The sequence below is a fragment of the Penicillium hordei genome (assembly GCF_028827395.1).
Source record: "Penicillium hordei strain IBT 12815 chromosome Unknown utg000005l_segment0_segment0, whole genome shotgun sequence".
NCBI classification, from domain to species: Eukaryota; Fungi; Ascomycota; class Eurotiomycetes; order Eurotiales; family Aspergillaceae; genus Penicillium; species Penicillium hordei.
In genome coordinates this window covers 78,173-98,770 of record NW_026623146.1, presented here as the reverse complement: position 1 = coordinate 98,770, position 20,598 = coordinate 78,173, and the positions used below count along the sequence as shown (strand labels likewise).

Genomic DNA, 20,598 nt, shown 5'->3' with positions numbered 1-20,598 from the left:
GTGAAGCTAGGCTTGTTATGTCTCCAGTGAGATCTTTTCCTATTTCCTATTTCCTATTCTTTTTTCATTCTCGATTCTAACCAAATGAGATATGCAATGCCAGGGCAAAAAGTCAAAACAACGAATTCTAATTGAGTGTTATAGATCGACTTATATCAAGGATCTCAACTCACACCAAACGCCAACATGTAACAGTCGAGAATCTAGTTATTGTCCAAAAAGGAAAAGAAAAGAAAAAGTCCAACATTGCACAAGACTAACATCAAAATGCAATGAACCCCAACACATCCCAGATCTACTAGGCCACGCCTAGCACGCCTCACCGAGACGCATATAGTTCCAGCAAACTGCAATTCGGGTCAGCTTTTCAATTAACACAATTTTCGGATGATAAAAACGCACTGGTATGTCCCATGTCTTTGCCAAACAAGGTCTTCATCAGGTCTTCGCCCTCACGTGTGCCCTCGCCCGGCGTATAACTGACGGCCGTTTTGCCGAGAGCTAGACCCATCACAGCTGGGAATGGCTGCAAGGTCTGATAGTTTGGTTTTCCACCAGTGCACTCTGCCATCATGTGCTGATGGATATTAAGTGCCGCGTAATGGCCCATATGCATTGCACCGCCACAGCGCTTGATACCTTCCCACGCAGTGAGGTCCCCTACTGCCCAATGATGCTCTGGGTTAGGAATGGCACCGGAGAATTGTAGTCTGCAGAGATATTAGAAACGTTCCGTAAACAATTGGTCGAGGAAGCAGACTTACGAGCGATGCACTTTGATGTATCCCTCCTCGTTCAATGCCTCTTTAGGCAGATATGTCGATGTTGGGACGGTTTGAGAGATAGCCTTTAGAACATGACCAGCTTTGAGTTGTCGGCCATCGCCCAGCGTGAGGTTCCAGACTCGTGTCCCATTTTTCGTGTCCACCGCGATCGTGTCGATAACGCGTTGTCCTAGGATGACCCCAACTCCTGTATCGCGCAATATAGAATCCACGCGCTCGGCAAAGTCATCCGGCAACGGCTCCGAAGATAACAAGCGCTTTCGAGAGTGGACCAGAGTGACCTTCTGTTCTGGGTAAAGGATCTTTAATTCGGCAGCCATCTCCACACCTACAGCGCCTATCCACGAAAAAGAGACATTAGCCGGGAGTGAAAGTAGCAGAAAGTGACAGATAACACATACCTCCACCAATAATAACGATGCCATCCTCGGCTTGCTTCACATCCGTCATATGTTCTCTGGCTTCCTTGAGGAACTCCTCTCGCCTCAAGGATTGGGGAACAGTGGGGAAAGACCGACGTAGCCCTGAACCTGCAATCAAGTAGTCATAGGGCTCCGTGCGGCTGTTCTTGGTCTCTGCATCGACAATCTGGGCTTCTTTGGTGTTGAAATCAACTGAACTGACACTTCCCTGGATAAAGCTGAGATCCGGAGACTTGAGCCCGGGAATATCTTGGAAACGAGTCCATGCTTCGGGCGCGAATTTTTCAGAGGCCAGGGCCTTTGGAGATCCGATCAGATGATCTACACATGTGAGCCGCGGTCTCATAGCGGAAGAATGATTGATCTTCTAGAAAGCTTACAATAGCCATCTCGCTTATCAACTACAGTTATCTGTATCGGAATGCGATGTGTAGGAGCTTCAGCATCGGCATTGTAGTTGAAACGGGTGAGACGACCCTGTGAAAGATCAATGAGGGCCAATGCAGCAGATAGACCGCCATAAGAGCCACCGATCACAAGTACTCGGAAGCTGCGAGATACAGTTCGGACAAAGTCGTTGGAGGGCATGATGAGTTGAGAAGGAGAGGTGTGACACAAGCAATAACCGAAGAAAGAGACCAAAAGGAAAGCGAAAAGAATAATGAGGAACAAAAAACCGAGAGAAAAAAAAAGCCAAGGAACTGAGCTATGTAGCCGAACAAAAATAAAAAAAACATATCGTCACATCATCGGATTATGCGGGTCCGGATCTTATCAGATTGAAACCGACATCGGATATAGCCCATTCATGGTTGCTTCCTTGGCTTCTCTTTCAGGGTCCTTGGCTCGGATTATCAGATCCGATGGAGCCTAAGGTAGAACATCCCTCGGTTGTAATTGACTCGACATCAACTCCGGTTACTCAGTGAGGGGTCGTTCCGGGATAATACAAAGCTCAGGCTCCCGAGTCGTCTTTTCTTTTGGCAGAACCGACATGGTGGCTGATACCTAGAGTACACGCGCAAAAGTTGTTTTGCGTCTGTGTATACACAAGTCTCCTTTTGTGCTATGTAGAAGAAGCCCTGGAGAAATGACAGGATTGCATTGAATATTGAATATTTTGTGTGGACCAGGAATTCGTTCACGGTTGGATTCAATGACCGTAATCCATGTAAAGTACAATACAGGATTGATTCCATGGTTCAATACAGCCACACAACCCAGAATGGAAACGATCTTCGATCAGACAAGATGGACATCTAATCTGATTCTGGGAAGTGCCCAGGCGGACTTCTAAAGCCGACGTAACAAACAAAGAAAATGCCGCATTTCGCTGTAGGGCCCACTTTTAGTCGTTACTCGGAGTTACAAGCGTCGGGCTGGGCGAATCATAACAGAATCTGATAAGATACGCCCCTCATTTAATTACCTACATAATTTGTCTCAAAAGAAGATTTATGGATTGCAATTATTCTCGTGCACAATTAGGCAGTTGGTCAATGGGACTGAGGGTATTTTTTCAAACTCTAGAGTTTCTATACTAGCCGAACACTAGGACTGTACAATTTTTTGCTCCTTTCTACTTTTGTTCATTCCTTCTGGCGTTCGGCCAGAACCGCCATTGCCATTTGCCGGAGCTCCACCTTGCGAACTTTGCCACTCCCTGTCACAGGAACCGTGCTCGAAGCCCCCTCTTCTCCAAATACAAACACATGCTGCGGGGCTTTGTGTCGACCCAGTGTCTCACGTGTCCATGTGCGCAATTCATGGTCGGCCGGACGACCGGCGCCCGATGCGATCGCTATAAATGCTCCGACAACCTCACCATACTTGGGGTCGGGAATACCAATCACAGATGCCAACTCAATCGAGGGATGCGCGGTCAATCGTTCTTCAATTTCGAGAGGATATATGTTCTCGCCGCCTATCAGATGTCGGAATTAGAAATCGCCATCAATGTCCGGGTCGTGGGTTCAAGCTTACCGCGAATGATGATGTCTTTGAAGCGACCAGTAATAGTGCAGTATCCTTCAGCATTAAAGGAAGCCTCATCGCCAGTCTTGAGCCATTTGACACCCTCGGCATCGGTTATGAATGTCTCTGCCGTCTTTTCCGGGTTATGCCAGTATCCCTTCGTGAGCTGGTAGCCGGCCATGCAAAGCTCACCGCGCTGACCCACGGGAACAATGTTTCCTTGTGCATCGATGATCTTCGCGCGAGCGTGGGGCAAAACCTTTCCGACGGTGGTCAATCTTGTATGGATGCTGTCGGTGGTGAAAGCATTGAAGCAAGTGGGTGAGGCCTCCGTGAGACCTAGAACTTGGGTTAGCACTTGATCAGCCGGCCATTGGGAGGGACATTACCGTAGCTACTAGTGTATTCCGTCATATTTAATTCCGCGAAGAGTCGCCTCATGAGTGGCCGTGGGACTGGGGCCCCAGCAATGATGCCTGTGCGGAGGTTTGAGGTGTCAAAGTTTGAGGGCTTGGGAACGGCAAGGATCGCCTCAAACATGGTTGGAACACCGTGTAGAGCAGTGCACTTCTCGTCGGAGATGGCATGTAAAACCGCCTTGGGGTCGAATGTTTCGCTGGGGAAGATAATCTTGGAGCCATGGGTGACCACCGCGAGCATACCCAGAACTAGGCCGAAGCAGTGGAACAAGGGCGGCGGGCAGCACAAAACGTCAAAAGAGGTGAGGTTCATGCGGTCACCGATGAAACGCGAGTTATTAACCAAATTGCTGCAGAGGAATTAGGTATATTTCATAAACGAAGTGTTGTACATGGCCCACATACTGATGTGTCAACATTGCAGCTTTAGGACTGCCTGTTGAACCGCTTGTGAATTGCAGATTACAGACATCATCCGGCCGTAAGTCGGCCTCGCGGTCTTGGAGCACATGCGCAGCTTGCGACAGGCCGCGTTCCATGACATCATGATAGGTGGTGAAGTTGTTGTAGCTTTCGCGGAGAATGACGATTTCCTCCAATGATTCCGAGGTCGCAGCTTTCTTAGGGTTAGGGCCAAGTTGGTTCAGGACTTCCTCGAGATTATGACGGCCAATGCGTGGTGTCATGAAAAGCATTCGGCATTCTGAATGAAATAGAACAAAAAGCCGAGGTTAGCATGGGGTTAATAATACGGAAAGTGGATATCACCCACCACTGTGATTGAGAGCGTAATACAGCTCGGAGGGGGTGTACGTGTTGTTCAAAACGACCAAAATAGCCCCGACTCGGGCGGCCGCAAAGAACACCGAGATGTATTGCTCACAATTGCCCGCCATAATTCCGACGCGATCGCCTTTTTGAATACCCGAGGCCAACATTCCTCGAGCTAGACGATCGGTCTCATCTTTCAGCTGGCCGTACGTCCATCGTGCACCGGTCCAGGGGAAGACCAAGCACTCAATTCTCCCATATTGTAGTGCCTGAAGCGTCAACAACTCGCCCAAGGTAATATCCAGTAGCTGTGGCTCCGTCGGACCTGCGACAAGAGACAGCTGCGGACTAATAGGAGGCTGTACATGCGACAGTGTCTGCTGCAAGCGCTGTACACTTCTCGGGGCGGCCATGGTAGTAGATGAAAGTTGAGGGAAAAACGAAAACCAGGAGAAAAAAAAAACCCTTGGACAGAGCGGGTTTATAGATGTAGCCGACAATACCGCGACAAATTTCGCACAAGATAAATTGCATTAATTCCATTTTCCATCAGATAGCCCGGGGCTCCACATCGGAAGTTCTGTATTGGTAATTTCACGGATTTGGCTTTTATGCTTGGTTGGTTCTAGATCTTGGCGTCTTACAAGACTCCACTCAAATTTCAAGCGAACCTTGGAACCTTGGCGGGATACGCAAGCTCCGTCTGATGTACGGAGTACGAAGTATACATCAAATGTTGGTCCCTGTATATGCAGTATTCAGTATCAACATGTTGCTCTTGCATTTTACAGCGAGAACATATGCAAGGTACGATTTTGGAAATGCTTTTTAACGACATACATAATACGCGAATGTCGATCGTTCGAAAGGGTGCAAAAATCTGGCCTCATACTTGTGAGAATCTGTTTTATAATGACAATGTTGTTTCTTAAGGTGGACTGATACCGGAGATCTTGAATATCCAGACATAATATGAGGTATCTGAATCTTTCTTTTAGCAAGATGTCTGATTCGACATCCAAATTTTCTCTCGGTCATCGCCTCGGGGATCGTTCGGTAAGTTTCCCGTTACGATAGCATAGTCTAAGATTGATTGTTAAAATATAACCGGCATTGAAGAAAAAAAATACATCCTCGTGGCACGGGACTCCACTCAGGATCTGATAATTTGCCTGCAGAATCTAATGACAGGGGTTTATCAATCAGTTGGGAGGATGTCTGAGTGGAGCCCATTGCCTGGGATGTACAAAGTAGGTAATTTTAGCAGCCCGGGACACTCTTCCGAGGCGTGAATAATTACAGATACTGACTCTTGGAAGGTCTCGTCATTCCGAGACTAGTGTTCGCTTTTCGGAAGACGAAGGACAGTGCCTGGGCCGTCTCTGCCAGGTACTGCAGCCCTAGAAGACCTAGTATGGAGTGCATAATGTAATAATTCGATGTTCAGCTTTTTTAACATTCAATTGACCTCAAAATACAATATCTTATCAACCATTTATTGTGCGAATGTGCTAACCTCCCAAATCTAATCAATCGGGCTGATCTAATCAATCATTCCCGACATCGGCGACTTCGTATTGGACCCACCTAAAAATACTACAAATACCATACCACTTGAAAGATTCAATGAATGTTCTAGCCGTGAGGGAACTGGAAGGAAGTCATATTATATTATAAGCTCATCCTCTTATTGTGCTATCTATCCAGCTGTTAAGAGTGGACTGGTCTTATCAATGCTTGTCAACAAAACAAAGATTCCCCATACGATCAGATTAACAGATAACCAACCAGGTGCAAAATGCTCATTCTTGGCATACTCAGAATTGAAGCATCGATCACGAGACGTGGATAAATCTCAGGTAGATGATACACGATGACATGGAGTTCTACATGTCGAACTTTTCGCCCTTTGGAATGATAAGATGTGCACAGCCTTTCCAGTCACAAGTGTTCTGCTAATAGTCAGTATGAGTAAGTGAGTGCAAGAAAGCCAAACCCACCTTGTGGACATCTGTTCCCCACCACTTGAAATGTTTGCTGGCTCCGGTGAAATAAATTGTCAAGAAAATCAAGGCCCCAGCAACTCCCACAGATGAGTCCATGGCAGAGCTTAGCACAAAGTTATACTTGCTCCACCAGCTATGCAAGCGCTTTCGAACGAGCCAGCCAAAGGTGAGCCCGACAACTGCCCAACTCCCGTAATTCATTCCGGTCGCAGGGGGCAGGTAGTTCAGGCCCCCGAGGAATAGGGGAACATGAACCCTTCTCCACAGCGACTTGGGGTATCGGCGGGTCAGATAATAGACGGGGATGGGTAAAATGGCACCGACGATGAAGAAATAAAGCAAAGCGGAATAGCCAATTTGGTTCGAGAAATAGCGACGAGGGCCCACTGCGCCCCAGATTAAGGAAGTATTGAAGTGGGTTCTGCTGTAAGGACAACTGAAACCATTCACAGCAGTGCTAGTGCAGATGCCGGTGATGTGATTCATGGCCCAGTTTAGGACACCCAGTGAGGAGAGCGTGCCGACCAGCATTCCAACGCATTGAACCAAGAACAATTTTCGTTGAGGGATCTTCGGAGTATCAGCATTGGTTCAACTACGGTAAGAAGGGAGAGGGCTTACATGGCAATAGTAAGCCAGTTTCATATCCTGGGCAAAGTAAAGACCCTTGATGGTCGTGATGTATCCGATGTCAAAGAACCAGATATTGGCCAAGACCTTGCCCTCAAAGACGAACCCAGCCATGATACGGCAGAAAATATCGATATTTATCTTGAGGTTAGAAGTGGCATAGACCAAAGCCAGCTAAGATTGGTCAGAGGGACGTGTCAAACGTGTAAACCGATACACTGGGTAGACTCACCGCGGGATAGAACACTAGTGCCACAGCACACGCCAGCAAAACACCGTACCATCTCAGTTCGACGTCCCACCACTCAACGGCGAACATTGACATGAACAAGGCCAAGACGCATGCAACCAAGTACCACCACAAGGGCACATCCGGGTCTCCCCTCTCGTCCTCGCTGTACGCCCTGGAGCGACCGGGAAGAGACTCCAGAACCAGCCGAGGCACCCTTCTGGCTGCATCGGCCATGACGTGACGCTTCTCAAGGACAACCCAAACAAGAAGAGCGCTCAGGGTCGCAAACGATAGTCCAAACATGTTCAACGCATAGGTGACTGGCATATAGACCTAATATTTCCGGAAGTTAGCTGCATGCCAAGTTTTGATTTTATAGAACATGCAGAGATACCGGTGAATAAGCAAGATACTTCTTGACATCGAGCTTGTAACCTGAAGCTGCATTGACAATCTTTTTGACTTTGTAAATATTTCCAGTGTTGTCGAATACTGTTTGCACAAGTCAGATGTGGTCGCCCTAAGGGCTTGAATGGATGGGATGTACCTTGAGAGCTTTGAAAAGGTAGGTAGCCTGTGTTCCACACATTGGTATAGTAAAGAGCAACAGCCACAATCCATATCCAGAACACTAGGGAAATGAAGACGTTGAGAACTGCCCACGAGGGGATGAGCAAGGGAGACCCAACGTAAGACATTTGGCTCCCTATAAGCCCCGTCAGCACGGTAGTTAACTTGCAAATTCATGACACTCACAATCAAAGGTAATCGGCAACAGTCCCATTCCGGAACTCATTCCGAAGATCTGATTGACTACTTTGCTCTCAGGCTTGATCCAACACGGAAAGCTGAAGTAGCTAAGCGCCGGGAAGATGAAGTCTGGGAACCAATACCAACAGAACGAGATGCAAAATGTTAAAGTGAAGAAGGCATAGCGAGACATTTTCCAAGTATTATAACTACCATCTATCAATTCCATTGCACTGAGGTAAACAAATCCAAGGGACTTACCGCACTTGCACTTGTTCCTGGTTGACATGGTGCAAGGTTGAGGTTAATGCAGTAACACCCAGAACTCCAGGCCAAATCAGCTCTTGGGGAACGACTACGATCGCCCGGAATAGCCCAGCGAGACAGAACCCGATGAGGAATGTGGAGAACGTAATGAGAATTTGGAATCCCCATCCTGCCTTGTAGCCGTAGAACATTTGCTGCTCTGTCAGAACATCGGCGCCGAGACGAACGTAAATACTGAGGTTGGACATTATATAGATCAAGACGTGCTCCTGTAGCAATCACTGTTAGACTGATCACTGTGACTTTTGCCAGAAAACTTGCCTTTGTATTAAAAGGGCCCGGGTTGAGATCGAATGCCAATCGTCCCAGCGGAACGGTCCAGTTCGGGACGGCTTTCCCCCAAAGCTTCCCCAGAGGATAGGCCAATAAGAGTACCACCGAGCCCGAAATTGTCAAAGAAGGTGTACGGAGCGTGTAAAGTGTGTTCAACCCGCTAACGATCATGCAAAAGCTAATTCCTAACACCCACATACGTAGAGTGAGAACGGGCTCAGTAGGATCATCTTTGGCTATGCCTATACCAGCAGCCCGCAAGATTTCGGTCTGTGAATCTGCATCTATAGTGATGTGAGAACCTCAAAGCGAACAGGCACAGGAAATGGCCACAGCGGACTTACCGGAATCAGTATGGTTTCCATCCTGAACATCCTTCCTCCGAATGGATTTCTCCAGGATCTTAATGTCTTTGTTCTCGTTCGCCTCCATAATTAGAGACATGAGGAAGGGGAAAAAAAGGAAAGGGGGAAAAAAAGGAAAGGGGGAAAAAAAGGAAAGGGGGAAAAAAAGGAAAGGAAAAGATCAGATAAAAGGATCAGATAAATAGATAAATAGGGAATTATCAGATAAGATGTAGAAAGAGAAAGAACGTGTAATCCGGATGCAACCTCGGACTGAATCCGTGGGAAAACACCTTGGAATGTCCATGGTTCTCAGCCCTATAGGGCTGTCAGGGGAGAAGGGTCCACTATGTCCTTTTATTTGTCTGCCTAGAAGTTGAAGTATTTTGAAGGTTGTTTCTGTTTCTGTTTCTGTTTCTGTTTCTGTTGTTTTTGTTTATTTTCAAAGTACATTACCTATGTACCTGTGTACCTATATTGTAGGTTGGTACTAGTGATCAGTAGAAATTATATCTCAGCCAAAGCTTAGTTGTCCTCTGAGCTTGGCCCTGGAATTTTGGGTAACAAGCTCTGGAGAGAACCCCATTTTCTATCGGCATGACCGGGTTAAGAAACCCACAACCCCATGCATTAGATCCCAGACTGTTGCCGACTTTTCCCGAGACATAGCAGAATCATGGATCTGGTCAATGGATGTTGTCGAATAAGTCCGAATACATGGTAGAAACCGGGTATTATACCAAGAAAATCATATGGCACTTGGTACTCAGCATACTATACAAAAGTGCATATTATAGTTAGTCATCAGTACCGCGCAGATTGTTGAAATGGTTTTTTTGTCATTTTTAGAGTTCTCTACGTCGGTCATCCATACTACACATTGTTCGCCAGATTTCTATCAGATGCTCATAGATGCACATAGGCGCATTCTCCTATGTGTACCGTGAGACATTGATTATAATCACATAGCCAGGTATAAGACTGAACTCGGTATGGGAGATCAGTCTTATTGTTTCGCAGACGGGTGGGCAGGTCACGGAAACAATCGAAGAGTTTCGAAGAAGAGCCTCAACTCAGCCCTATTTCTTTTTTTTTTTTCACCTACAAAGTTATTCTCAGCCGATTTCCAATACCGCGATATCACTCGCACCCCTCTTCATCCTTATAGACTTCGCAAACCCAACACAGCCCTGAGATCAGGCGTCCCATTATCAGGCGCCCCATTATGAGGCGTCCCGTTAGGCTAAACAATACTTCATTCTCATAGGCTGGTTCAAGAAAGCCTGGCGCGGATTGGCATATGCAGGGCCTTCCATTTGAACCGAAATCGCCCCTGAATAGTGAAATATAAGCATTTTCTTCACAGCATGCTGTGTTATTGCTTGATGCTTGAATATTAGGCCTCCAGTCTTAAAAAAAATGCCTCATCTCACATACCATTGTCACATTGACACAGATGTCGATCTACACTCAATGGGGATGAGTTGGAAAGCCTAACATATTGGAAGTCCTAAACAAGGAGTCTCCTAGTGTTGATAAATAGTCGCGGAAATATCGAAAGAATGAAGGTTTAGCATCCAATTCTTCTTCACGGACTGGCCTGACTCACTATGGCCAAATTGAGTAGCGTCACGGCACGCACCCTCATTTCACTTGGTGTACTGTTTGCGAAATATACTCTTGCAGCTCAAGATTCGCTCTGGCAACCTGCACAAAAGAATGAAGCAGTTGGATATTCACGCGTAATCGAGCTCCAGCATGCAGGTGGTGCAAATGGCAAGCTCCTCGCTACTTTTGAACACTGGTACACCGGTGATACGCCGAGTGATTACATTATTCGGGAGAGCGCCAACAACGCCACAACATGGAGCACATTGACAACTGTGGTCGCCTCTGGTGATCTTCCAACTCAGCATTACTACCAACCTTTCCTCTTCGAGTTCCCTCAGCAGCTTGGGAAGTATGCCGAAGGTACCATCCTCTTGGTTGGAAATTTGCAGGACAAAAATGCCACCGACTTCTATTCCTGGCGATCTACAGATCATGGCAAGACGTGGGATCCCGTGGGCGTTTGGCAGAAGGGGTGGGCTCCCGGCAATGTCAACGGTTCCCACGGTATTTGGGAACCATTTTTGTTCTTGGATAGCCAGAGCAACCTCGTTGCTGTCTTTTCGGATGAACGCGAAAACGAAGTTCACTCTCAAAAGCTAGTCGAGGTTGTCTCCAAAGACGGTGGTGACACGTGGAGCAAGCCCAAGGATATCGTCGTTGGCTCTGAACAGACCTTCCGACCCGGAATGGCGACCGTCGCCAAGATGGGCAATGGAGAGTATTTCATGAGTTATGAGTGGTGCGATAGCCGAAACTATCCCAAACCTTGCCCCGTTCATGGGAAAACATCCAAAGACGGTGTAACGTGGGATGCAAGTGACGAGGGAGTGCTTGTTTCTTCGCCTGACGGCGTCCGAGCGTACGGGAGCCCGTATAGTATCTGGGATCCTGTGGGGAAGCAGTTGATCGTATCTAGCCAGTCAAAACGGCGGGTTTCCAATGCTCCCTACTTCCACAAACCTCCTTACCTCGTTGAAGATCGGCATGTCGTCCATGTTAATCTGCACCACGGCAGTGGCGATTGGCACTGGGCATCGGCACCTTGGCATGTTCCGATAGCAAATAACTGCAACGTTAATTACAGTCCCAACTTGTTACCATTGCCAAACGGAACAATTTTATATTCGGCGAAGACACCGGCTGCCCAAGGTGAACAATGCGAACAGAGCACTGGTGCAGCGGCCATCGGAATTCTACCATACAACTCTGACTTTCAAGTCACCGGTGACGCTGGGTGGATTGACTTCGACGAGATCTGGTCCGTTTCAGGTGATCAGTACAAATTTCCACCCGTTACTGATCCAGCCACGATTGTTCTCATCGGCTCATCGGGATGGACAGACTACGAGATCAGCGCAGACGCCATCGTGACGAGTTCATCCGGCGTAGTGGGTCTCCTGGCACGGGCTTCTCATCTATACACTGCTCCCAACAACATCACAAGATATACAGCTGCAATTGATATAAATCGTGGCGACTTGGCCTTGTATCGGGTGGGCGACAAAGGAGCAACTACTTTGGGCTCAAAGTCTGTTCCTGGTGGCATCAAGGCGAATCAAAAATATCACCTATCTCTTTCAGTGAAGTCTGCCACCCTTGTTGCCACCGTGACCGGAAGTGGAGGTGCAAAGACTAGCTTCTCCATCACCGATGATGGCTTGGGACGGGGTATGGCGGGATTGTTTGGCAGCTACGGCAGTGGTGGGTTCAGCAATGTTCAAATTAAAACTGTGACTTGAACTATGAGCCTGAGTATGTGAGTATATGCAGATATCACAAACCTCTGGTGCGTGAATGGATAGAGCTTAGAGTGTTAATTAATACACCTACATGTAATTCTATCTTAGGTTACCTACGTATTGTACAAAGTATTTGCATGAAGCTACCTATGTACTTCTTTCTACCACCATCTACACTTTAGCAAAACACTTGTAGTCAAACATACGCTTCTAATGTATAGTTTCGGGAGTGATAGATTCAAAGAATGCATGGAATGAACCTTGCAGTACTTTTTATGCCACTCCCACCATTCCTCTCCAAATTGCTCCTGTATTATTTTCTCCTCTTTGACACGGCCCGCCTATTATTACAGTGAGACCGAGAACGAGGAAGCCTACTATGACAGGAAATGCCCACCGTTTTAAAATAAGTCATCTGCTCATCGAAGATATCACACGCCGGGACACCGTTCCAGGAAAAATAACGGTACCATCAACCATATCAACCATATGGCGATGCAACCACGGCAGAGCTCTGAGATTGAGCTGTTATCTCCACCGTGGCTCGTGAACGCTACTCATTGGATTAACCGCACCCAAAATATTATAATAAGGGAATTGACGAAGTCTATAGTCCTTACTAAGTCCGGATTCATACTAGTGGACGTTCTATGGTTCCATATATACGAGGGTAGATTATCAACGACATACAATGGTTTGGCTGGGCTTTTCTAGATCAAAGCACTACCCGCAGCTGTAAAGGATAAGGTAAATCCCTATATACTGCCAGCGGAATAGAGAAATGTGAATGCGGTATCCTTGTTTCTCTGCGGAGCAGACTAATAAGAGTTCAAATCTTGAGTTTCAGCACCCAGTAGGACCCAGTAGGACGCGATTCTCGGAGTCGGTGGGTTTACATTGGAAGATATCAGTCGCGGCGCCCGTGATCTGCCTAGTCTTTGAAGCTATTATCAAGGCCTCTTCGTCAACCACCCGTATGGACTAGGATAATTCAATAGTCACAGGGATACCGATCTACATCCTACCAGTAGGTGAAAGAAAGTGGGCCAACTCCACGGCCTGTGCTTTTCCACCTACCGGGCCAATAAGTCTTCTTCTACCACTGAGACACGCACTTTGATGCCCCAACCATTTCGTCCACCAATCCAATTCTTCCGCTTTCCGACCTTTTGGATTTTCTGCACGTCATTTTCGAGCTCTTCTTTCAGGTGAGACGGGTCATATGCAACTTCCTGGATGGCAATTGTTAAGTCGAGGCCTTCTTTCTCGCCACTCTTCCCTAACCCATTCTTCCATTGCGCCGAGGGAATAATCCGAGGCTTAGAGGTATCGATAGACCCGGTTGGGTACAGCTGGCTTAGGACGAGGCCGACTTTTCCGAGATAACGGGTCCACCAAACCTCCTCTGGTGTCAAAATTCCCTGAAGGTGGGTCTTCAGATCCATGTCTCTGGGTGGCAATTCTCCACCGTAACGCTCCTGGAGCATCAGTGCCAGAAGAGCACGGTGGGCATGTGGAATACCATGCGTGGAGGCTAGGATCCCAGTGCTAGTACTATATAGTGCGGCACTAGAAGAGAGTTCTTTGGACATTGTGGCGTGATAATAGAGGGCATTGGCAAAAGCCTGAATAAGGTGAAGAGTGATGGAAGACGGGAACGATCGGCTGGCGGATGGTCGAGGGAGGGCCGCCAACAGTAAAGCGGCCAGCGCCTCGGCCGATGAAGGCGCATAACGGGCCGTGGCAACCTCCAAGGGATCCTGCTGGCGGATAACCGGGAGCATATCACGGAATAGCACTCCTTCCCGTACTCCGCCTTGGCAGAAATGGGCTTCTTTGATTCCATGTGGTAACGATTCAGCCAGGGTATTGACTAAGAACGCCACCGAAGGCACTTGCTTGCGTCGCCGGTCGGAGACCCGGAAGATCTCGTGCGCCGTCCGAGCCACCTCTTTGAGAGCTTCGGTGTCCTCGAAGTCTTTTTTAGGTGCGGAATACCCATTAATAATCGAAATGGGGTAACTTTGGCCTTTTGTCTGGTGCAGGTACAACAGAAGATAGCCCCATCCCCGAAATCCTCCCCCTGAGAGGTATAGAGGAAAGCCCCCTTGCTCTCGCGCCCTTTGCACGAGGTGTTCAGGAACATTGAGGGTATCAAAAGCGGCGCGGAAGTTACCTGCCATTTCCTCGCGGAATTGCTCCCGAGCTTTGTGCGCTTCCTCTTTATTTTTGCCCCGTTTGAGGTTTGCCAGTTTCTGTGTCAATGCAGCTGCTCCGTAGGGAAAGCTGACTGATCCTTGGGAACTCATATGCACATTACCCGCATGCGACGTGATCCAAGTCATCTGCATGCTCCCACCCCCCAAATCAAGGGCGAGTCCCTCCACGTCTGAAAAGCTGCTGGCAATACCCCATGCTCCGATGATTCCTTCCTCCTCCTTTCGTAATGCTTCCACCGAAATCCCGGTTTTGTGGTGGATAGCGCCGATGAACGCAGAAGCATTGATAGCAGTACGAGTTGCTTCCGTGGCGATGATCCGAATGTTCTGAGCAGGAACTCCAATCTCCACGCATACAATCTGAAAACGAACTATCGCACTGACAATTCGGTCGATGACATGCTGTGGAATGGGGATTCGGCTGCCTGAGTCGGGGTCCACCTGAGCCTCGTAGAGCGAGACGTTAACCCGATGAAAATGTACAGTAGGGATGATACGGGTGGTTGGGGGTGAGAGGTCTGAGATCGAACAACGTATGCCATTACTGCAATTTTTATTTTTTTGAATCAGTGAACAATTGCCACCCGGGCACCTTGAAAGGACACCGGAAAGGTGGATTTGGTCTGCTTACCTGCCCAAATCGACCACCGCATGAAGGTAGACATTCTGCCCAGGATCAGATGGCACCTTTTGGCCATTCATTGTTGGAATTTGGCTTCCTCCTCCCATTAAGGCGACCAGTTGAAGTTGCCCGGGTGTACGTTGCACATTTGCTGGATTTCAGCTACGGATAGCTCTCTGCCCAGGTGGGAAAAAATCCCGCGTGACATCATCATTCTCGACCGCCCGCTGTTCTGCCGCATAATGGTGGATGTGCTATATGTACGGAGTAGCTTCCAAGTACATTATGTTTATTCTGTTTATTCTGTTTATTCAAACATAATGCTGATGGCCTTTTAAAAGGCATATTCCATTCCAATCTCTTCTATATCCATTCAAATCCATTGTGGTCGGATATATCGAGCACATCGTAGATTAAAGGAGATTAATTCATAGTCAACTTCTTTCAAGATTCTTTGATTTGATTTCTGATTTGGGGCACGATGTACGTAAAATAAATTATTAGGGACTTTGGCTATGGGAGACTTTGGTGGATATAATCTGACTGGTGTTGCAAATGCTGACTTTGCACCCCCCATACTTTATATATTACCCACGTTATCATAGTATCTACAAATTTATACAACAGAAAAGGATAATAACCACATTTCATAAGTAGAGTAAAGATGTACTTAAACCACTTTCAAAACAACATTAAGTACCAACAGAGTACTCTATAAATATCCGGCTGTTCACTTGAAATTCCGACCGGGACCGGCTAAGCCAATCATGGTGTCACGTGGCCGTTGTCTAATCAATCAGATCAGATAAGACGCCTAAGTTCTAAGGGGTTTCCGAAATTCCCCACACATCAACTCGGTTTCTCTCTTTTTTTCTTTTCTTTTCTTTTCTTTCTTTCTAGTTCTCTTGGATAACTTTGTGTCATAATCCACATCATCCCTTCTTCTGGTCCCCTTGCGAATTTTGGTCCGACAAGATCCAAGGGTCCAACCGCTCAGAGACTTCGCTGATCCACATGGGTCCACCTGATTAGTGCGATTATCGGTTTACAGCCGGTGCTCCGCGTTTCCTCTTCCGCCGTTTCCTCCCTCACCCCCAGACTGGCATGCGATTTGGGGACTCGTTATGTTGCTCCGTTGGTTGGTAATTGCACTCGCCCATGGTGTCTGGGCCAACTCCGAGGACGAGCTGTGTGTGACAGCTGTCTACACGGCATACAACTACATATCTTTTGTTGGAGTTCCCGCAACAGGCAAAAGAAGATGGGAATCGCAATGCCAGAATCCGCTCAAAGTCGCATCGATATACGCCGCATCCGAAATATATTGTAATGAGCGGGAACGGGCGGTAGGGCTGACCCAGCTGGCTGAGCAGTGCCAAGAATTTGGGAACCTAGAGCTGTTGTCGAGAGAAGCCGTCGCCGAAAATCTGACAGAGGATGCAATAAAGAATATGAAAAGGGTTGACTATCAAGAGTTGCCCCGAGGCGAACCGGCGGATGCACCTGTCCTTCTTTCCGCGTCTTACTTTGGCCTAATGTTCAATACACTTGTGAGAGACCCTCTAGAATTCCTTGGAATATAATAACACTAAGGCTTATCAATGTCTTAGAAATCCTGGGAATTTGAAACTTGGTCACATCATGCATTTGGGTAAGTCTGTTCAAGCTGGCAAAGAATGCATCCATATATTGACTGTTCAGTTATGTTGGCTACGCATATTGGGGTGGTATACTGTCACTGGGGATGGTCTATCGCCTCAGTGATTGGTTATTCCACCGCCAACAACGCCGTGCAGAATGTGCACTCGAATCCAATGTGTATCCTCTCATAAAGTTGTTAGAAAATATCCCGTTGGTGGGGACAGGTCTTCACTGGATCCAGACTCATCTGATGATTCCAGCGCCTTTAGCAACGACACATGGTCGACACCTGCTAGGGTTCACATTCTCCACCAGAGTCGAGGCGCTTGTAGTCGTGGGATTTTGGATGATCAGCATCGTACTGAGTGTCGTGGGGTATCACACTTTTCCTGGAAATATCTAGTACGTACCGAGCCCGTGGGAGTGAGATATGGAAAATGCTGACAGATAGTCAAGCTGGCCAGATGTCCCCAGCCAGATCCTGCGTTATTCTGCAGACCGTACTGGGATCATGTCATTTGCGAATTTGCCTCTTTTATGGCTCTTTGGTGGACGAAATAATATTTTCCTGTGGGCTACCGGATGGAGCTTTGCATCGTTCAATATATTCCATCGTCATGTGGCTCGGGTGGCTACGGTACAGGCAATAGTGCACTCTATCCTTTACGTTGTCATGTTTATTCAAAGTAAGTCCTGGCCACTTGACTTTTCAATTTAGATCAGAATACTTACAGTTGAAAATCGCAGCGGGCAAAGCTTGGAGGGGGATGTCCAAGACCTATGTTTTATGGGGTATTTTGGTAGGCTGCTAGTCTGGCTGATCTCAAGTTGGTCGATCTCTAATGCTCCCGTCATATTAGGGCACATTCGTAATGATTCTGCTGCTGATCACCTCATTGGATCGGATTCGCATTGCGACATATGAGCTCTTCTTGATTGCTCATGTCGTGCTTTCGGTTCTCACTCTTGTCGCGTGCTTCTAGTGAGTACTCACCCTAGACTAGACTTTCGCACATATTTCTAACATTTGGCAGCCACACAGTTGTATTTGAAGGCAACGAATACTGGAAGTACCTGTGGCCCTCGGTAGCGATATGGCTTATTGATCGCTTCCTTCGAATTGTGCGGTTGTGTTATTGTAACCTTCACGTGAATATTTCAAACAGAAGACTTGTAAAGGTTTCTGCGAGCCGCATGGTTTACGACGAAACGGCCGACGTGGTGCGGTTGGAGGTCACACCTGGAATACCTTCGCTACAACCTTCACCTGGACAGTACTACTTTTTATACCAGCCATTCCGGGTTACCGGCTGGGAGAGCCATCCGTTTACCATTGGAGCTTGGTCTTACGAAATAGGGGACCCGATGTCATTGGTATCGACATCCGAGGGAAAGCCGATCAACTCGCTCGATGTTTCGCATGTGCCACTTCTTGCAGGCGGTGCCTCCGAGCGAGATTACCAAGGCAACTCAGAGAGTGGCACTCCGAGTGAAGGAGAATTGAAGTTGAAATTGACTTTCTGGGTCCGTCCGTATGACGGTTGGACCAAACTGTTGCGCCAGCAATGTCTGAGCTCACCAGACAAGACAAGCGAAACAACCATTCTTCTTGAAGGCCCTTATGGAGAAACCTTTCCACTGTGGAGGTATGAATCAGTCTTGATCATCGTGGGTGGGACGGGAATAGCGTCGGCTGTGCCTTATATTCAAGATCATCTCCGCCGGTCTGTTGAAGACTGGGACGGAAGGCTCGAAAATGAGAAAACAAGAGTACGTGACATGGAGCTTGTTTGGACCACCAAACAGGCGGCGTTCATTCAAGATGTCTCTCGCCAGGAACTTAAGCACGCCCTCAAACGAGAGGACTTCAATGCCTCTTTCTACGCTACGCGTGATTCCACTCCGTCCGCCGAAGAGCCTACCGATCTTGGAGTCGATATTCAGTTAGGTCGACCCCACCTCCAATCCCTGATCATGAGCCGGGCCTGCGATGCATGCTCAGCTGGTACTACCCTTGCGATCCTCGTATGTGGCCCGTCAAGAATGGCGGATGAAGCACGCGCTGCCACCCATCTCGCGATGCGACAAGGCTACCGCTCTATTAAATTTGTGGAGGAGTCTTTTACGTGGTAGGCAAGGGGCTATATGCGAACTTTGTGAGGAATACATGACGCCATGCATATACTAATGAATTATGTAAATATTCCCAAGGTCAGAAATTGACCTCTTCTTTGTTAGATATGCACATAGAATATTTTGCCCGTACAGTTGTATGTGGTGACTTCAGACAGGGGTTTGATGGCTTTAGGTTTCCGCCATGGCTTTCCCCAGACTCGAGGGATCACTGAATTGTCATTCGAGCTACCGATCTGGGGATGCAGTTGTGGTTGTTGGTGGCTGAAATGGGTGCGTCATGCACAACGAAGGAGATTCCTGCGCTACGCATGCCACTATCGATTTTTAAATCGAACCAACAATGCTAATTTGACCTGTCAAATGTTTAAACACATAAATATAATTCACTCACTCAACAAAATGAAGATCGGTGTGTTGGGAAGTGATGGATCAGATTCATCAACTGAGCAATCCACTCCCGGGAAGAACCGAGACGTCACACGCAAGGTCAAAAGCAAAAAAGCAAATAACACTACTCCACATGCCGAATATCAAAATTAGCACCCCGACTTTTAGGTTGCACCAACCTCCATATGCACCTGTACACATCCCTTCCCGTCGGCGTCCGGGGAACACAACGGCAAGGCCCGTTGATCGGCAGGGGAAAACCCAGACACATTTATGCATACCCCATATACACGCCTATCTTTGAGTATGGATCACCTGAAAGTCGATAATTCATGTTGGCCAAGCCCTATTCTGCTGGCCGAAAGAAAAATTCACGAGAGCATCCACTTCCCTGCAGTGTTAGGAGCTCAGATGCTAGGAGAGAATAGGGGGTTTCTTGCCTCAGAAGCATGAAGGGGAAAGCCGAGAGAGCAGAAAGAGAACCAGAAGAGTTATAAAAGGCATGATCTTTCCAGTGGTCGTTCTTCATCCATTATTCAACTCTCTCATCTTCAGTCTCCTACTCTCCCTCAATCTACCAACCTTCTTCAATCGCTTCTTGCCTTCTTCAAAATCTTTATCAAAATGAAGTTCTTCGTCCCTGCCTTCATATTCGCTGCTACCGCCATGGCCCTGCCTGGCTCGGGCTCTGCCGCCGGCGTTGCTCCTCAATCCAATAACGAGGTCGAGGATGCAGTGAACAAGTGTGGTAATGGCGCCAAGATGTCTTGCTGCAACAAGATCAACAAGAGCGAGGGTATTAGCCAGAACAACATTGGTGCCCTCTCCAACGTCCTCGGTGCCATTGGTAGCGAGGGTCTCGGCCTTGGCCAGGGTTGCACTCAGCTTGACATCCCCGTCTCTGGTAAGTGGTTTATCTACTCCACTGAACTGAAGTTGAGACTGACCATATTGTAGTCCTTGGTGCTGCTGGCCTGACCGACTTCCTCAAGAAGAACTGCCAACAGACCGTTGGCTGCTGCCAGAACTCCAACTCTCAGGCTGTATGTGCTCCCGCAAGACGATGGAAGAGGAACAGAGTCACTAATTTCAATAGAATGGCAACGCCGTTGGAGTCGCCGTCCCTTGTGTCAGCTTTGGCAGCCTTCTGTAAATTGCATTTCATCCAGTGCAGCCTTTTCCGTCGTGGAAATATCACCGAGAACCATCAAACTTGTCAATTACGGCGGTCTCTGCGGGAAAGGCTCAAAACGGATACCAGTACGGAACACATATGTACACTTGCATCTTCGAGGGCCTCTATTATCCAG

At 47.7% G+C, this 20,598-nt stretch overlaps 7 protein-coding genes across 7 annotated transcripts; 3 read left to right on the top strand and 4 right to left on the bottom strand.

Moving 5' to 3' along the window:
• Positions 1-303: 303 nt before the first annotated feature.
• N7537_008995 (putative pyridine nucleotide-disulfide oxidoreductase AMID-like) lies at positions 304-1,838 on the bottom strand. Its single transcript, XM_056900049.1, has 5 exons — positions 1,588-1,838; positions 1,187-1,528; positions 765-1,122; positions 403-710; positions 304-347 (listed from the first exon to the last, which is right to left on the bottom strand). Exons 1-5 carry the CDS (start codon positions 1,793-1,795, stop codon positions 310-312), a joined length of 1,254 nt encoding a protein of 417 aa, XP_056748717.1. The 5' UTR covers positions 1,796-1,838; the 3' UTR covers positions 304-309.
• A 958-nt stretch (positions 1,839-2,796) lies between these two features.
• sidI (putative long-chain-fatty-acid-CoA ligase) lies at positions 2,797-4,784 on the bottom strand (the record flags this gene model as incomplete). The annotated part of the gene is made up of 5 exons (XM_056900048.1): positions 2,797-3,131; positions 3,191-3,520; positions 3,571-3,950; positions 4,006-4,303; positions 4,373-4,784. 5 exons carry the CDS (start codon positions 4,782-4,784, stop codon positions 2,797-2,799), a joined length of 1,755 nt encoding a protein of 584 aa, XP_056748716.1.
• A 1,473-nt stretch (positions 4,785-6,257) lies between these two features.
• Positions 6,258-9,033, bottom strand: N7537_008993 (uncharacterized protein; the record flags this gene model as incomplete). Its single annotated transcript, XM_056900047.1, has 10 exons — positions 6,258-6,323; positions 6,372-6,947; positions 6,999-7,181; positions 7,240-7,572; positions 7,634-7,731; positions 7,787-7,945; positions 7,996-8,198; positions 8,251-8,525; positions 8,578-8,873; positions 8,934-9,033. 10 exons carry the CDS (start codon positions 9,031-9,033, stop codon positions 6,258-6,260), a joined length of 2,289 nt encoding a protein of 762 aa, XP_056748715.1.
• Positions 9,034-10,543: 1,510 nt separating this feature from the next.
• N7537_008992 (sialidase family protein) lies at positions 10,544-12,283 on the top strand (the record flags this gene model as incomplete). The annotated part of the gene is made up of 1 exon (XM_056900046.1): positions 10,544-12,283. One exon carries the CDS (start codon positions 10,544-10,546, stop codon positions 12,281-12,283), a length of 1,740 nt encoding a protein of 579 aa, XP_056748714.1.
• Positions 12,284-13,356: 1,073 nt separating this feature from the next.
• Positions 13,357-15,204, bottom strand: N7537_008991 (putative transcription regulator (RTG2); the record flags this gene model as incomplete). The annotated part of the gene is made up of 2 exons (XM_056900045.1): positions 13,357-15,046; positions 15,134-15,204. The coding sequence occupies 2 exons, from the start codon at positions 15,202-15,204 to the stop codon at positions 13,357-13,359; spliced, it is 1,761 nt and encodes a 586-aa protein (XP_056748713.1).
• Positions 15,205-16,248: 1,044 nt separating this feature from the next.
• N7537_008990 (ferric reductase family protein) lies at positions 16,249-18,898 on the top strand (the record flags this gene model as incomplete). Its single annotated transcript, XM_056900044.1, has 7 exons — positions 16,249-16,674; positions 16,735-16,775; positions 16,826-17,167; positions 17,222-17,451; positions 17,513-17,565; positions 17,626-17,747; positions 17,800-18,898. The coding sequence occupies 7 exons, from the start codon at positions 16,249-16,251 to the stop codon at positions 18,896-18,898; spliced, it is 2,313 nt and encodes a 770-aa protein (XP_056748712.1).
• A 1,014-nt stretch (positions 18,899-19,912) lies between these two features.
• On the top strand, positions 19,913-20,441 carry N7537_008989 (hydrophobin family protein; the record flags this gene model as incomplete). Its single annotated transcript, XM_056900043.1, has 3 exons — positions 19,913-20,192; positions 20,246-20,331; positions 20,385-20,441. 3 exons carry the CDS (start codon positions 19,913-19,915, stop codon positions 20,439-20,441), a joined length of 423 nt encoding a protein of 140 aa, XP_056748711.1.
• Between the last annotated feature and the right edge of the window lie 157 nt (positions 20,442-20,598).

Excerpts from the sequence above, each read along its gene's own strand:
- N7537_008995 (XM_056900049.1), bottom strand. The coding sequence starts at position 1,795 with ATGCCCTCCAACGACTTTGTCCGAACTGTATCTCGCAGCTTCCGAGTA. Across the intron at positions 1,123-1,186 it reads CATCGTTATTATTGGTGGAG|GCGCTGTAGGTGTGGAGATG; the intron begins GTATGTGTTATC and ends TTTCGTGGATAG. Across the intron at positions 711-764 it reads TACATCAAAGTGCATCGCTC|ACTACAATTCTCCGGTGCCA; the intron begins GTAAGTCTGCTT and ends ATATCTCTGCAG.